Source organism: Pteropus medius, unplaced genomic scaffold, assembly GCF_902729225.1.
Source record: "Pteropus medius unplaced genomic scaffold, Ma_sr-lr_union100, whole genome shotgun sequence".
Lineage (NCBI taxonomy): Eukaryota > Metazoa > Chordata > Mammalia > Chiroptera > Pteropodidae > Pteropus > Pteropus medius.
Genome location: NW_024349797.1, coordinates 2,451,123 through 2,468,185, shown reverse-complemented (window position 1 = coordinate 2,468,185; position 17,063 = coordinate 2,451,123). Strand labels below are relative to the sequence as shown.

Below are 17,063 nucleotides of genomic sequence, written 5' to 3'. Positions count from 1 at the left end.
GTGTTTCTTCTTTTCTTAGGGAATTTATCTGCCTCCATCGTTAATACACATGGGCAGGGGCTGTGTCTAAATTACTTCAGGGTCCCAAATCTTACACTCTATATTGTCTCAGGTGAAGCAATACGCTTTGGCATACATTTGGGGGAATTTCCAAACACTAGGAACTGTCTTCGGGGCCGGGAAGAGCGAGAGGAGGGTCCAGGATGGTCGAGGAAAGCCGGCGGGAGGGCGCCAGTTAGTCAACTCCTGCGCCGGGTGGCCCCCAGACCCGAATCCCCGGAGGGGAGGTCCAGGGAGAGGGGATCTCAGAGTGGCTTCTCCTTACTTCTTCTTGTCTTTTTCTTTACTCTTGCTTTTCCTTTTGTCCTTTCCCTTCGACGGCATATTGTCTTCTTCAAGGGCCCCGCTGTAGTCGTAGTCTCTCCGCTACGGCCTAGGCCCGGCTCCGTCTCTAAGGAAACCAGCACGCCAAGCTGGTTACGTTCTACCCGAGACGTTGCCAGCGCGCGGAGAGCGCATGCGCTGTTACGTTGCCCCCCCCCGACGCCGCCGCGGGCGGGGCGCGGAGGGAGGGGCGAAGATCGCTCCGAGGGCGGCGGGTCGCCGCGCCGGAGCGGCGCGTGCGGTGAGTGTGCGAGCTGTGGAGGCGCCAGAGCCTGCCCTGGGGGTCGGGCAGGGAGGCCGGAGAGAGCCACCCTGGGGCAGTAGCAGCACAGTGACCTGCGAGCCACGGGTCTCCGGCGGCGCGAGGTCGGGGTGCCCTCGCCTCAGGAGGCTCGTTGCCCTACCAGTCGGCCCGCCCGCCTGTTTTGCAGTGTTCCTCGCCCGCGCGTCCTCCCCTCTCCTCACGCCCCAGCCTGCGTGGCCGCGGCCGCCTGGCTGTAGCCCTTGCTCCGCCTCAGCTTTTTCTGAACCTGTCCCAACTCTTTTGGTTTCCTTCTCGCTCTCCTGGCTTCTAACTCTTGCTAATTCTTAAGGGATGGCGCACATAGCGGACTTCCCTGGCTACACATTTTTTGGTGAGACAGTTGGGGACTTTTAGGAGGGTGGTGGTTGGGGGCGAGGCTGGCAGCCTCCGCGGGGCAGCGCACGCGGGAGTCCTGGCATCCAGGAGCAGAGCGAACAGACAAATGCTGCCACCTAAGGTGAGAGAGGCTACTACGGGGGCTGGAGGAGCGTCTTGGGGTCAGGTCCTCCGCCTCATTTTGTCCTGCGTAGCGGACACTGCCCGTCCAGAACCCGCTGAGGCTTCCCACTTGTTATATGCGTCCGCAGCTCCTTTTTCTGTAAGTTGCATAGTTGAAGGCCCTTGCCTTTTGTTCTTTTTTTTTTCTTCCCCTTTAACCAGAGCACACCTGTGAAAAGAAGTACTCGGAAGTATTGTTCTCTTTTTTGAGAGGAGGAGCTCTGTAATTATGCCTTCATTCAATGATAGTGAGTCGTTAAGACAGAGAATTATGGGTGCCAAGACCATAGTTAGGAAACTTGTTGAAGCTCAGCTCTGCGTCAATCTCCATTTCAAATTGAATTTAAAATTTCTTTTAAAAACTTCATTGTGCATCGTCCCGCTCCATTTCCTTGGGGAGAACTTAATCCCTCCACCCCTTCCAGAGGTCTGATGCTCTTTGACCTCTGATGCTCTTTCCCATCCTCTCTTTTTCACTTATGTTAATTTGTTTCTGAACTCTATAAATAGAATATGTTGATTTGTTAATGAGCAGTGAAAACCTTTTTAGACATACCATCTGCTAGCATGATCGTGGCTCTGTTTCTGGTGCATTTTTCCCTCTTTTGCATGTCACACTCCAGTGAGTCCATGGTGGAATCACCATACAACGGAGGGGTTTCCTCTGATATGGAATCTATAAAGTTACAATTAATTTTGTATGTCTAAGGTTCTAAAAAATTCACCGTATTGATAACTTGCTGAAAAGAGGGTAGGGCATCTTCTATCAAGGGCTGTATTAGGAATACATTCTAAAAATTGGTAATTGCAAAATATGAAAATCAGTCCAAGATTTTCGTTGTTTGAACATAGACCTACAGACTCATTTATAAACATAAAATTTGTAACAAGATTATTTCTTAATATGAGCATAGTACCTTATATTTGTACTTTGTAGTATGTACTCTATAGATATACATTTTTGTTAACTATGAGTTTGATTTTGTAGTTAGAGTGTTGCGATGTGAATATGGTTAAGAGAAATGCCCAGATTCATAGTGTAGTTAGTAGACGTGGTTCTAGAATTTAGTCTTCTGAACCTTACCATTCTCTGCCAAAGAAGTGGATGTTATTCAGTCATCTGATAGTAAGAAACATCTGATGGTACAAATAGTAGAATAGGAAGCTGCTGGTTAGCAGTCCATCCGGTAGCATTTCCTTCCATAATTTATGGTAGGTAATTTTACTATGAAGTTTCAGGATTATTTTGCTGAATAAATTTGCTTTGTTTCATTGTTTAGAATGCTAATGATTTTAAAACTTGGAATAAGTCACTTAGTGTTTTGTTGACCTGGCTTTATAAATTTTTTTTTTTTTTTTTTGGTCCAGTTTGGATAATTCCTGGTCAGCATAGAAATGTGGAGTGTCTTGGCTGAAACCTCATACAGACGAAATCATTATGGCCCTGGTAGGTAGGGCGACTATCCGGATGTAAGGTAACATCTCTGCTCTCTTAAAGCTGTAAATGTACTTCATGTGCTTCTGGGCTTTTTGTCTGTTTGTTTCTGAATTGGATTTTCTGTCTTTGCCAAATGATGTTAACTTTTATCCCATTAATTACAATACCATCAAGTGTGGAATTGATCAAAAAGCCAGGTAGGAACTTAGGACTATTTATCAAGATATATAGTATATCTTATTTTTTCTTGTAATAGTTTTAAATTTTGGTTTACTCTGTAAAGTCTTCTGAGGCTTTATTGAAGACCAAGTTTCTATTCATAAATCATCCTTGAAATTACTTGATAGCAGGTGCTACTCTATAGCTGGAAGAGATTGGTAAATAGCTTTTGATTTTGTCACACAGCCTTTGGAATCGTGAATAAATATATTATCATGCAAACTATATCTAAAGGGACTAATCAATACTTCTGAATATCATGTGGAATTATTTTTATACTACTTTTTTAAAAATTTTTAATTAGTTTCAAGTATACAGTACATTGGTTAGACATCTATATAGTTCATAAAACGATCCCCCCAATTGCTCCCTCCCTCCCCAACCCTCTACCTAGCCAACATATTAATGCTAACTGCATTCTCTTTGCTGTGCTCCTCATCCCCGTGACCATCCCTCAGCTACTAATTTGTACTTCTTTAACTCTTCACTCTATTATCCCAGCCATCCAGCTCCCCCTCCCCTCTGTCCATCACCAAATTGTCCACTCTATTTGTGAGTCTGTTTTGATTAGTTTGTTCTTTTTATTCCTTAGAGTCCACATATAAGTGAAATCATATAGTGTTTATCTTTCTCTCTCTGACTTAAATACCTTCTAGGTCCATCGAAGCAATATCTTTTTCCGTCCCCTTCCTTATCATATGTAGGGGTCTTGTTTTCTTACTCTTTCAGCCACTCTATCTTTTGGTTGGAGCACTTAATTCTTTTCCATTTAAGGTACTTATTGTTAGGAATGTAGTTGTTACCATTCTTTATTCCTGTTTTTAATACATGTTTTTTCTTCTTAAAGAAGGCCCTCCAACATTTCCTGTAATATGGGCTTGGTGGTAATAAATTCTTTCAGCCTATTTTTGTCTGGAAAGCTCTTTATCTGTCCTTCAACTCTAAATGATAGCTTTGCTGTATAAATTATTCTTGGTTGTAGATCCTGGGTCTTCATCCTGTCGAATATTTTTTGCCAAGCCCTTCTGTCTGCATAGTTTCTTTTGAGAAATCAGCTGCCAGTTTTATGGGTTTTCCCTTGTAAGTAACAATCTGTTTTTCTCTTGCTGCTTTTAATATTCTTTCTTTGTATTTAAGCTTTGGAATTTTAATTATGATATGTCTTGGTGTGGGCCTCTTTGGACCCCTGATTTTTTTAATTCTCTGAGCTTTCTGGGGTTTTATGTCCATTTCCTTCACCAGGTCAGGGAAGTTTTCCATCATTATTTCTTCAAACAGCTGTTCAACATCTTGATTTTCTTCAGTTACGCCAATCAGACAGATATTTGGACCCTTAATAGTGTCCTATATCCTCCTTAAATTATTTTTATAGTCTTAGCATCTTATTTCTTGCCATTCTGATTGAGTGTCCTTGACTTTCCCTGTCCTTGGCTTTCCCATCCTCTAGATAGGGCATTTGATCCTTTTCTTTATTCACTCTGTTTATTCCTTTGTTTATTCCATTTAATATACCTCTCATCTCAGATAATGTGTTCTTCATTTCAGACTGGTTCCCTTTTATAATTTCTATTTTCATTTTTATGTTTTTTAGCTCTTTGTTGAAGTTCTCGCTGAATTTATCTACACTTCCCAAAAGTTCATTGAGCATCTTTATAACCAGTGTTTTGAACTCTGCATCTATTAGACTACTTGACTCCATTATACTGGATTTCTGTTTTGTTCTTTCATATGGTTCCTGCTTCTTTGTCTTCCCATTTTGGCTGCCTTTCTGTGTCTATTTCTATATACTAAGCAAAGCTCCTAAGTCTCCCAGTCTTATTAGTGTGGATTTGTGAAGTAGCTGTCCAGTGGCACAGTCCTGAGAGGGGCTCGGCTACAGGCCAAATTTAGCTCAAGCCTGTGCCCCTCTGGGGCCACCTGTTAAGATTCAGCAAGCAATCCACAGATGCTGTGCTTATAGCTGCCTCGAAAGGCCACACCAGAAACCGAGGCCAGCTGCCTCCAGTGTGAGGCTAGGCGCTGCTCAGCAAGGAGCATCTGACTCACTGAGGATAAACCTGGATGTGGCTTGGGTGGGGCCATGAGTTGGGGGAAGTGGAGTTTCAGAGAATCTTATGGGCGGAGCAACCTCTGTTATCCAGTCTGATGCCCTCACTGCAATGGTGACACTGTGTCCACGCACTGGTAGTGGGCAGGGCTCAACAGGGAATGATGGATACTGCCAGCATTCTGTACAGAGCAAGTCTCCCTTCGGCTCTCACTCTGACAGTGTCTCCTTGTAAGTCCCTGGTGCCCGCTTTGCTCAGCCCAATCGGCACTGGTGTTCAGAACGAGCAGGTCCGTCACCGCGAAAATCTGCTCGAGGACGCAGCCTCTTTAAGAGGCATCTGCTGCTGCCGCAGCCTCTGTCTCAGCTGCTCAAGAGTGGGTTGCCCCACGTCCTCGCCCCGTCTTACCTTCTGCCGTTGCAGGGTGCTTTCTTGGATTTCTCCCTAATTATATGCCTTATTCATCAAGATCCCAGGCAGTTTTTCCGTGCTGCTGCTCCTTGTTTCCGTCACAACTTTGATTTGGTCGCCAGAGGGATGAACAGAGCCTCTGTCATCTACCCCATTTTGGTTCTTCTCCTATATTACTTTTTATTGCATATGTGCAAATATAGAATTCTATTAAATAGGTGTTATCTTGTGATATTATAACTAGTTTAAATCCTTGCAGGAATGAGAAATCCTGGAGATCAAGGATTTATTCTCATCAATTTTTAAATCAGTTTTTTAAACGTTTACTGTTTTATTTATATACAAAATGTTTTGCCTGTTAATTATTACCTATTGCCATTTTATTTGCAAAATATCCAATTTTTATTAGTTGTCGTTCTGACTAAGCCATTACGCAGGACTGAAAGTTCTCTAAAAAACATTATATACCCACATTTCAGGCCAACTTATCTGCACTTTCATGGATCTGTCAAATGTTCATTTAAGAAATGTTTAGTGAGTACCCGCTGAATACCAGGCTCTCCTATAGCTTGAGGGGTACAATGGGGGACTAGATAGGATCCTTGCTTTAAAGTGGCTTATAGTCAGGCGTATAGAGTTTGAGTTTGTATCTTTCATTGTAGACAATGAGAAATAGATGAAAGTTTTGAAGAGAGATGTGATTTATGTATTCATTAATTCATTCAGCAAACATTAATTAAACATGTTATATTCCAAGTTTAAAGAAGAATGAATCCCTGCAATGATATGGGTTACAATCTAGTGGGAAAATGATGAAAACAGCATTTTAGGATGACAGTAGTGTAGATTTGAGAATAGATACATTGGTGATGAGAAGACCAGTTCAGAGTTTCATAACAGTCCAAGTCAAGTAATAAAGGTTGGAATCTAGATTCAGGGAACTAGGAGAAAAAAAAGAGAAAGATATGGGAAAGACATTGCAAAGGAAAAATCACCAGTCCTTCATAACAGATTGAAATATAGATGGCAGGAGAGGGGAGAATTCACAGATGGTGAAGATTTTGAGTTGTTGATTAGGAAATGTGTGGTGCCACTAGTAGAAACAGCAAATTAAAGGGGAATCCATTTAACCCTCTCTGTGTGTATGGGGCAGAGATGCCGAAGAAGGGGGATGTTTGGAGATGCCAGTTTGAAGTGTCTCCTGTTTGAAGTGTTTTTAAAAGGGAAAGTTAATGGAAGTGTTGTCAAGATTGCAAGCCTTGGGGTAGGTACCGCTCATTCTATCCTAGGATTCCAAATATCTGGAGAAGGGCTTTTTTTAAACTTTAAAAATATTTTTAAATTTTTCAATTATAGTTGATATATAGTATTATACTAGCTTGAAGTATACAACATAGTGACTAGATATATAACTTACAAAGTGATCACTCCAATAAGTATAGTACTAATCAATGTTATTGACTATATTCCCTAAGTTGTGCTTTACATTCCTGTGACCGTTTTTATAATTGGCAATTTGCACATCTTAATCTCTTCCACTTTTTCATTCATCTCCCAATACCTCTCCCATTTGGTAACCATCATAATGTTCTCTGTATCTATGAGTTTGTTTCTGGTTTGTTTATTTTGTTTTTTGGATTCCACGTATAGGTGAAATCATATGGTATTTGTCTTATTTCACTTAGCCTAATACCCTCTAGGTCCATCCATGTTGTCAAGATTTCATTTTTTTTTTATGGCTGAATAATATTCCATTGTGTATATGTACTACCTCTTTTTTATTCATCTATCAGTGGACACTTAGGTTGCTTCCATTTCTTGGCTGTTGTAAATAATGCTACAATGAACATGGGATGCATGTCTTTTCAAATTAGTGTTTTGGATTTCTTTAGATAAGTACTAATAAGTGGAATTGCTAGGTTCTTCTTGTCTCTTGTTTTAAGTCTATTTTGATTGATATAAGTATTGCTACCCCAGCTTTTTGTTAACTTTTATTTACATGAAGTATCTTTTTCCATCCTTTTACTTTCAGTCAGTGTGTCTTTTGATCTGAATTGAGTCTCTTGTAGACAGCATATGTATGGGTCTTGTTTTCTTATCCATTTAGCCACACTATGTCTTTTCACTGGAGCATTTAATCTACTTACATTTAAAGGAATTATTGATAGGTATATAGTTATTGCCATTTTATTATTCACATTTTTGACCTTTTAAATTTTTATCCTTTTTAAAGAAGTCCTTTTAACATTTCTTGTAAAGTGGATTCTGTGGTGATGAATTTCTTTAGCTTTCTCTTATCTGAGAAGCTGTTGATCTCTCTTTTGATTCTAAATGATAGGTTTGCTGGGTAGAGTAATCTTGGTTGTAGGTTCTTGCTTTTCATCACTTTTAGTATTTCCTGCCAATCCCTTCTGGCCTGCAAAGTTTCTATTGAGAAATCAGTCTTACGAGAGCTCCTTTGTAGGCAACTAACTGCTTTTCTCTTGCTTTTAAGATTCTCTTTTTGTCTTTAACCTTTGGCATTTTATTATGATGTATCTTGGTGTGGGCCTCTTTGAGTTCATCTTTTTTGTGACTCTGTACTTCCTGGACTAGTATGTCTATTTCCTTCACCAAGTTAGGAAACATTTCCATCATTGTTTCTTCAAATAGGTTTTCAATTCCTTACTCTTTCTTCTCCTTCTGGTACTCCTATGATGTGAATGTTGGTATGCTTGAAGTTATCCCACAGGCCCCTTAAACTATCCTCATATTTTTGAATTCTTATTCTTTTTGCTGTTCTGATTGGATGTTTTCTGCTACCTTTCTTCCAAATTGCTGATTCTATCCTCTACTTCATCTAATCTACTGTTGATTCCTTCTAATGTATTCTTCATTTCAATTATTGTATTCTTCATTTCTGACTGGTTCTTTTTTGTTTTCTATGTCTATTTTGTTTCCTGTCTCTTCGTTAAAGTTCTCACTGAGTTCATCTACTCTTCCCCTTATTTCATTGAGCATCCTTACAGGTGTTTTGAACTCTGCATCGGGTAGATTGCTTGTCTCCATTTTATCTAGTTCTATTTTTTTTTAGTATTGTTCTTTCATTCGAGACGTATTTATTTGTCTCCTCATTTTGGCTGACTCCCTATGTTTGTTTCTATGTGTTAGGTAAAGCCACTACATCTTCTGGTCTTGATAGCTTGGCCTTATATAGTTGGTGTTCTGTGGGACCCAATGACACAGTCTTCCTGGTCACCTGAGCAAGGTGCTCCAGGTATATCCCTTGTGTGGGTTGTATATGCTCTCCTTTTGCAGTTGAGCCTTGACTGCTATTGGTACCTCAGTGGGAAGGACTGACCCTCAGACTGATTGGCTATGAGGACTGGCCATGACTACAGTGGAGGAGCTGTTATGCAAGGGCAGAACTCACAAAGCAGGATTCGCTTTTGTGGGGCTCTTATGCCTACCGAGTCCACCTTTTGCGTGTGTCATTTGTGGAGGTAGTTGGATGGTGTGCTGGTGTGGTCCGAAGCTGGCCACCAGTTGTGTTGCTTCTGGGACCTCTTGGGAGGAGCTTTGGTGCAGGTCCAAGTCAGCCACGGCCTTTGCCCTGCCTGGAGCCATGTGGTATGAGCCTCAGAATAATCCGATGATAGTTCGTGCTAGGCTTGGTGGTGCCTGGGAGAAGCTAAACTGCAAACTGAAACTGGCTGCTACTACTGCCAGGCTTCAGGCCACTTAGCAAGAGGTACAGGGCAGGCTGAGGCCAGATGCTTCTTATTTAGAGTTTGTGAACCTTTGAAAGAGTTTTAGGAAAGTCCGCAGCATAAGCCAAAACAGGCAGTTTATATGAAGAAACCACTGGAAGTGGCTTGGATGGGCCCACAAGTTGGGTGGCACAGGGAATCACCAGGGTGGGGGCAAACAATTTGGTCAGGTCGAGAGGGACTCAGACTTGCCTATAGGTGGGTAGAGGGAGGGCTCAACAAAAGAACAATGGCTTCTGCCAGCACTTCTTTTGGGAAGAACGCTGCCTCTGCAGCCCTCACCCTGAAGCCAGACAATTCATTTCCTCCCATGTGTCCCTGGCGTTTACCTAGCTGCTGTCCCAGCACTGGAGCTCAGAGCGAGTGAGTCCGGCAGCAACTAAGTCCTTGCGCCGGGCCCCTTAAGAGAAACACCTGGGTCTCCAGCAGCCCTCCTCTCACTCAGGGTACAATCCATGCTGTTTTTCACATCCAGAAGTTATGGAGATTCTCTACCCAGCACTGGAACCCTAGGGAGCCTGCTCTGGGGCTGTGACCCCTCACTCCCCAGGGGGGACCTCTGCAGCCCAAGATATCCCTCCACATTTTTAACTGCCTCACATGAATGTGGGACCAGCCTGTTCTGCATCTCTGCCCCTTCTGCCTTTCTCAACATGGCTTCTGCTTTATATCCTTAGTTATTGGACTTCTGTTCAGCTAGTCTTCAGGAGGTTATCAGCAATGGTTGTTCTATAGTTTAGTTGTAATTTTGATACGATTATGGAAGGAGACAAGCAGTATTTACTTACTCCACCATCTCGACCTGAAATCCTCTGGAGAAGTGTTTAAGTTGTAGTCAATAAAATGTTAGAAGACCCTTCTTGAAAATGTTTACACTATAGTTAGAATTTATAACACTTTATATTCTCTCTTGAATGTATAATTTTCAGATTTATGTTGCATAGGTAAGTTTAACTTTCTGAGAGAATGGAAAATACTGTATAAACTCATGCTTAAAGACATTTTCTGAGTGTCAGTACTACCCTTCAGAATTTAACTCAGGAAGTAGCACAGGGATGGATTGTTGTCATACTGTTAACTCTGTTGAAATAGTAGCCCCGATTTTCCTCTTATGACCTTATGTTTGAAATGCTTGGTTCCTTCTGTTTTTAATTTTTTTTTACTGGTACAAGATGTATAACATAAAAATTGCCATTTTAGCCATTCTAAATATATAATTCAGTGGGATGAGTTACATTCACAGTGTTGTACAATCATCATTACTGTTTCCAAAACTTATTTATCACCTCAGGCAGAAACTCTGGACCTGTTAAGTAATAGCTCCCATTCTCCATTCCTCCAACCCCTGATGACCTCTAATCTACTTTCTGTCAATTAATTTGCCTATTTGTTATTTTAATATAAGTGAAATCATATAATATTTGTCTTTCTGTGTCTGGCTTCTTTCCCTTAGCATAACATTTTCAGGGTTCACCCACGTTGTATGTATTAGAACTTCATTCCTTTTTATAGATAAATAATATTCTATTATATATATGTGTATATTATTTTGTCTATCTCTGCATTTGTTGGTGGACACTTGGGTTGTTTCCATCTATGGCTCTTATGAATAATGCTGCCGTGAACTTTGGCATAGAAATATCTGTTTGAGTCGTGTTTTTTTTCTTTTAGTTTTTATAAAAGTTGCCAAACTGGCAACATATGACAGGGAGCAAGATCTCAAATGATCCGAGTCCCTGTTTTCAATTCTTTGGGTATGTACCTAGGACTGGGATTGGCTTGGTCCCTTTTAACCACATCCTCATAAATGTAATACTAAGTGGTTGCTTTTTGTCACACTTGGAGCACGCAACTAGTAGTTGAGTTCTTCACAGCCTAAAAAAAACCTCACAAAACAAAGTGCATAAACTGCACTTTGTTTGCGGATTAGCTCTTTACTCACTGCCCCTCACCATACATTTACACAAAAATGTACACTAGCTTTCAGAGGGAGTGTGATTTGCCTCCTTTTGCTGTTGCTGATTTTATAAACAAGTGATTTTATAAGAGTGGCCGCAGTTGTAGTTTGAATAAAAAGAAAGAGTGGAAGAGGTGAAAAAGTCCAAGAGTACAACTACCAGTCAGGAAATGAGTTTGGTGATCTGATTTCCAAAGCCTGAACAGATTCAAAACAAATGTGAAAGAGATAACTACATCAAAAATAGGCATACTGACAGAGAAAGGAGAGAACATTGCTCTTATATGAGTATCCATGTCCATTTTCTACAGGTTGAGAGTGACATATTAGTTGAAGGAAACGGGGAAAGCCCAGAAAGGAAAGGAAAAATTGGTAAGTAACCTATATAAAGTAATACTGCACTTTTCCATAGGTCAGATTTCTGCAAATTCTGCTTTCTTATTCTAAGCTGAGAGCTTATAACAAATGGAAAGGAATCTATGAGTCGCTAAAAGAGCTGTCACAAAGTTCACAACCTTTATTCTATTGGAGAGGTCTTCATTTGCATAAATTGACAAAGTGTAATAAATATAGATCTCCGATCCACCTCCCACAAAAGATTTTTTCAAATTAGATAATGGCAGCTTATCAGAGGAGTCAGGCACATAGTAATAGCATGATGTCAAATAAAACCAGCTCAAAAATTATGGTAATGGGTCCATTTAGTGGCAGAAGGGCAAATAATCCTATAAACCTGTAGCCCCTGGAGGCATACCAGGTTTACAGAAAAATATAACTGATGATCATAATCAAAACCTTAAACCATAAATGTTACTTTAGAGACATTTTTACAAAACATTGTGAAAATAAAAATGTTAAGGTATTTAGAGGGGAAGCATCTTAAAGACACATCTGAGGAAATGTACTTACATAGAATCTCTATTCCTTGTCTTATACATGAAGTATTGTAATATTTCAGTCTTTCTCATATAACTTGTTTGAAGCAGTAGCTATTTTTCACTTGCTAACAAGAAAGGGAAAACATGTTTTCACTTCTCTTCCCACAAACTCCAATATAGACAATGACATATGGCATTGACCCTTGTAATTATTCCTCTGCAGTAAGTGCCTCCCACAGTGGGTATGGGTTTAGAGGCAGAGATTATTTATCACCTTAGATTTTCATTATATTTGCTTATTGGGGCGCTATTAACCCCCTCCTGATTGATAGTATTTTCTTAATCTAGAGAACTTTCACTCTTAATGAAAGGCCTTGTGACTGATGAAGAACAATAGGCAACAATAGTTACAGCTTTCCCCATGCTTTGATTATGTAGCTAAGTCAAGCCTGAAACGAAGAATGAAGTCATGTACTACCTGATGTCATTTTGGTATAACACCCAAATGGTTTCATTATACAGAAGGAGCCTTGTCTAATGATGTTTTGATTAAAATGTAATAAAGTGCAGAAAAAAGATCTATTTATAGGAAAGAATTTTATATTTTTTGATAACTATCAATGCATCAATTCTAATTCTTTTATTGGGAGTTAAAAGTATTTGATCTCAGGATTGGAATGACCTTAAAAGATATCAACCAGCATCCTGATCTGTGAATCTACTTTGGATAGTGTGGTCCAATGTAGGCTAAGCCCTTGGGGTAAAAATTCTCACTTCTCCACCAACATGAAACAACTCATACTATTGGGAAATTCTTCTTCTTGTTCCGTCTCTGCCATTGTAGTTTCCATGCTTACAGGTCTTTATTATAGCTTCTTGGCAATAATCTAATAAAAGTTGATTTTTAAATAAATTTCTTTTATTTAGTTGCTATTTGAAAAATTCTTCTTATAAAATTTTTCAGTATTTTTCAGATCTGTGCTAGTAGTCAGTCTTGTCTCTTTCTACCAAATATCTCTTCAGTACTTAAGTATTAATGCTACCATTGTATGATTAGAAACTTTTTTCCGTAATAGCGTAAAGGAAATTGCCATTCTGTTAATATCAGTATTTCCACTTTATATCTTCCTTGATTTAGTATTTAATTTCACTTAGTTTTATTCAGTTATTAACATGTTTATAATTTTAAATATAATGAATCATTAATTCCTACTCTTTCATAATATATCTGACTTTTATTTGAAGTATTTAAATTCACTTTCACCCTTAGGAACAACAAAGAGGACATTGTGTGAGTTGTAGTTGTCCTGATTTTAATTCTTTCATTAAGTAAAATATTTAGACTGTAAGAAAAATTGGAAAGCTTCAAGTGGTTAAAAGAGAAGTTTAAAGTCCATATTGTTTTCAGTTTTTAAGAGTTAATATTTTTGGAAAAACATCTACTTCCTAAAACAAAAAGTATGTAAGCTATGTTAATAGAAACATATATAAACTGAAAAAAAAAGCTGAATACAAAATATTGTGCAAATACTGTATATAACTTGTAGCCAGCCTCCAAGATGGCCCCCAATGAACCTCACCTCCTAATATTCATGTCCTTGTGTAGTCTCCTCACATATTTCATCAGGATTGGTCTGTATGACCAATGGAATATAGAGGAAGTGATAGTGTATGAACAAGGCCAAGTCATAAAAAACATTGCTGCTTCTGCCTTGCTCTCTCTTGGATTGCCCACTCTGGAGGAAGCCAGCCACCATGTTGTGAAGATTTTCAAGGCCCAGTGGAGAGTCCACATGAGAAGTAGCTGAGGTTTACATCCAACATCCAGCCATCAGCTTGCCAACCACTGAGTGAGCCATCTTGGAGGTGGGTCCTCAGCCTCAGTCAAGCCTTCAGATGACTGCAGCCCAAGCTTACATCCTGACAACAGTATCATGAGAGACCCTGAGCAAGAATTGTCCAATTAATCCACTCCCAAATTCCTGAACTACAGAAACTGGAGATAATAAATGTTTATTGTTTTAAGAAACTAAGTTTTGGGGTTATTTGTTGTGCAGCGATAGATAATTAATATACAGCATCCTAAAATATTTATTGGTTTAATAGAAAAGAATTTAGACAATGTAAACAATGTTTCGTATTTAGATTGTTTTTGAAAGTTAATCACAATATTAACAATTTGAAAGTGGTTAAAGAAATTCAATTTAGCTTAATAGATTCAGAAAACTAAAATTATAATTTCTTCTAAAACAATGACTAGATTAGGTATTCATTAATTCTCTTAAAAATATAACTATGAATGTATTATTTTTTCCCTTTTTATGCCACTTTGCAGTTTATCCCTACTGTCAGTTTCGGTTGAGCACCTACTTGGACTTTTCTAGGTGCTCGAGCTACATCAGTAAACAAAAAAGATTCCTGCTCTCAAAGAACTTATATCAGAGGAACATAGACAATGAGCAGAATAAACAAGCCATCTAGAAAGTTAGAATGTCGTAAGTGGTATGGGAAAAAAGGTAAATCAGAGTAAAGAGGATTGAGAAAGCAGGCAGGGGTAGAGAGCACATGAGGGAGGGAGGTTATGGTATTGAAGATGGGCCTCAATAAGAGAGGGGCATTTGAACAATGATTTGAAAGAGTTGCAGGAATTTATCAAGTGGATATATGGAAAAGATTGTTCCAAACAAAGGCCCTAAGGCAGGAGCATGTGTGACGTATAAGCACAGAGGTCAGCATGAGGAGAATAAGGTGAAAACTATTAGTAGATGAGGGGTAAGGGGAGGGAGGCAGAGCAGATGGATCCATGAAAGCTATTGTTGGGACCTTGCTACTCTAAAGGAAATGGGAAGCCATTGCTGGATTTTGCAGAGAGATACTCTAACACATTTTTGAAAGATAGCTTTGGTTGCTTATTAAAAATAGACTAGAGGAATGAGGGTAAAAGCAGCAATTTGTTAGAACAATATTAGAGTAAATCACATAAGGTGATGGTGGCTGGGGCCAAGGTGGTGGTGATGAAAGTGGTCAGAAATGTTCAGATTCTGGAAATGTAATAAAGGTCGAACCAGCAGAAAACATCAAAAACCCTTGATCATGTATAGGAAGGAGATCAAACTACTCTAAGACTTGCACAGTCTTATGCCAGTCTAACTTAACAGCTTCATATCTGACCATTCTCTGCTCTACACGCCCATATCCAGCCCTTGCTAGAGCCATACTGGATGACCTTTCCAGAGTAACCTAGTCTAGGCTCTGGAAATAGACAATCTGGGTTTGATTTCTGGCTCTTTTCACTTACTATTGTGTGGTCTTAAATTAGTTTCCTTAGCTTCTGTTTTCTCATTTATTGACTGGGGGTATTAATAATAGAACCTACCTCACAGGGTGGTATTATGAGATTAAATGAGATAATCTATGTAAAACACTTAACATAGTGCTTGGCAAGTATTAAGGTCTCAGTAAATATTAGCTGCCATTATTACCTCAGATTGTGTTCCTTTGGCCACAGTCTTTCCTCTGCATTGAGTGCTAACCTTCCTCTTCTATACCTTCCTCCACTATAGTCTTCTACTTTTTTTTCCGCTTTGTTTCTCAAATCCATGTGACAGACATTCCTGAAGAAATTTAAAAATGAAGTCAGACTCCATAATTTCCCTACTATCTGCCAAACTCAGCATCTTGAATGAAAAGGTCTGTTTATTTACCTTTAATTCTCTGGTAACTAGTGCTTAGTAGACATCAGTAAATGTATAGAATTAGACAATTGAGTGGAGCCTACGAAGGCTCTCCACCCCAATCCTTACATGTAACTGCCGGATTCATATTTGTAATATTCCCTTGCTCAAAATCTTCCATGGCTTTCATTGCCTACAAAGTCTAAACTCCCTAGCCTAATATTTGATGCTCTACTATCTGACCTCAATTTGTCCTTCCAACTTTATTTCCTACTACAGTTAGGCAAACTGATCTGTTCACCATTCCCCCGGGCCTCTCCATCCCTTTTCTACATCCATATTGTTTCTTTTTCCAGAAAAGCACTCCTCTCCTGTCCTAATTCCTCTTCTCAGGACCTTCCTCAAATGCCACCTCTTCCACAGAACCTTCTCTGATCATCCCAGCTGGAAGTAATCTCTCCCTGCTTTGAAGTCTCAGCATCGTAACTGTGCTACTTGTCACATTTTAACTTTACAGAGGTAATTAATTGACATGTATTTTCCTGTTTACTGCATCCTCTTAAAGGGCGGGTCTGTGATGATTCATCTTTGAATGCTGTTCTTGTAAGTAGCATTAGGCAACTGATAAGTTCTCGAATGGCTAAACGAAAGAATTAATATATGAGTAAACAGGCTTTCTGGAATAGCATTCCTATCCATAGGCTGGTTTGGAGGGTAATGGGGATTTGAAGATGTGATACTTAGCCATAGTGAGACACTGGGAAGCAGGGTACTCCCTGCCCCAATGCTCCTGCAGGTAGGTACCATTAGCCCATTTGTACCAAGTCCATTCAGGACACACTTACTGATGTCTGATATGTTCCAGGTCAGTATTTGGTTTGGGAAATACAAAAGATATCATGCACCCTCACCTTAGATACCCTTCAGATAGATAGCAAGGTGTTACAAGGCCCTGGACCTTGGTACTGGGTATGTAGGTCCCCAGTTATATCCCCAAATGAGGCATTGCTCACTATGCCGAAATCTGTTCCAGATTTACCTTATTAGGCTTACTTTGGTTTTGCTTTGCTTGGTTAACTTAAGCTTTGGGTGTTTTGACTAATCCATTCTCATAGTTCAGCTTATTGTTTAAAAATTTAATTTTAGTTACATTTTAATCTTCCTTAGTGTTTCATTTTTAACTTTGTTAAAGCCAGCTTTGCTGTGGACCTCTAAAGAATTGGCAGTGGTTGCTTTTACATTTCACTGTTTTCAGAATTTTTGGTGGATCTTTCTAGTCACCTGTCCTATTCCATTATTTTCCACTGTTGAGAAATACTGTGTCATTTTATGCAAGTCAATCAGTATTGATATTTGCTTATGGAAGAAATAGAAACTTAAATAACAGGTGTCACCATGGAATTGTACATATAAGAAAAATAAGTCTACTCATTCTGAAATCTGTTTCATTGCCTCCAGAACCATCCTTTCTCACACCTGCCCTCTATTCTAGTACACCTTTAT

General features: G+C 39.5%; 2 protein-coding genes across 15 annotated transcripts in view; one reads left to right on the top strand and one right to left on the bottom strand.

Annotated features, from left to right (window-relative positions):
• The window catches only part of BBOF1 (basal body orientation factor 1), a 30,486-nt gene extending 29,966 nt beyond the window's left edge, over nt 1-520 (bottom strand). Inside the window, exon 1 of the mRNA XM_039883766.1 lies at nt 326-520. Within this exon, the coding sequence (XP_039739700.1) occupies nt 326-384 (59 nt within the window). The 5' untranslated portion in view covers nt 385-520. The remainder of the gene's footprint in view (nt 1-325) is intronic.
• Nucleotides 521-523: 3 nt separating this feature from the next.
• The window catches only part of ENTPD5 (ectonucleoside triphosphate diphosphohydrolase 5 (inactive)), a 75,217-nt gene continuing 58,677 nt past the window's right edge, over nt 524-17,063 (top strand). For 3 of the 14 annotated variants that reach the window (XM_039883761.1, XM_039883762.1, XM_039883747.1), the window contains exons 1-3: nt 524-625; nt 2,555-2,661; nt 11,320-11,380. The gene's annotated coding sequence lies outside the window, so the exon portion shown is untranslated. The other 11 variants (XM_039883752.1, XM_039883749.1, XM_039883748.1 and 8 more) reach the window with 11 other exon arrangements.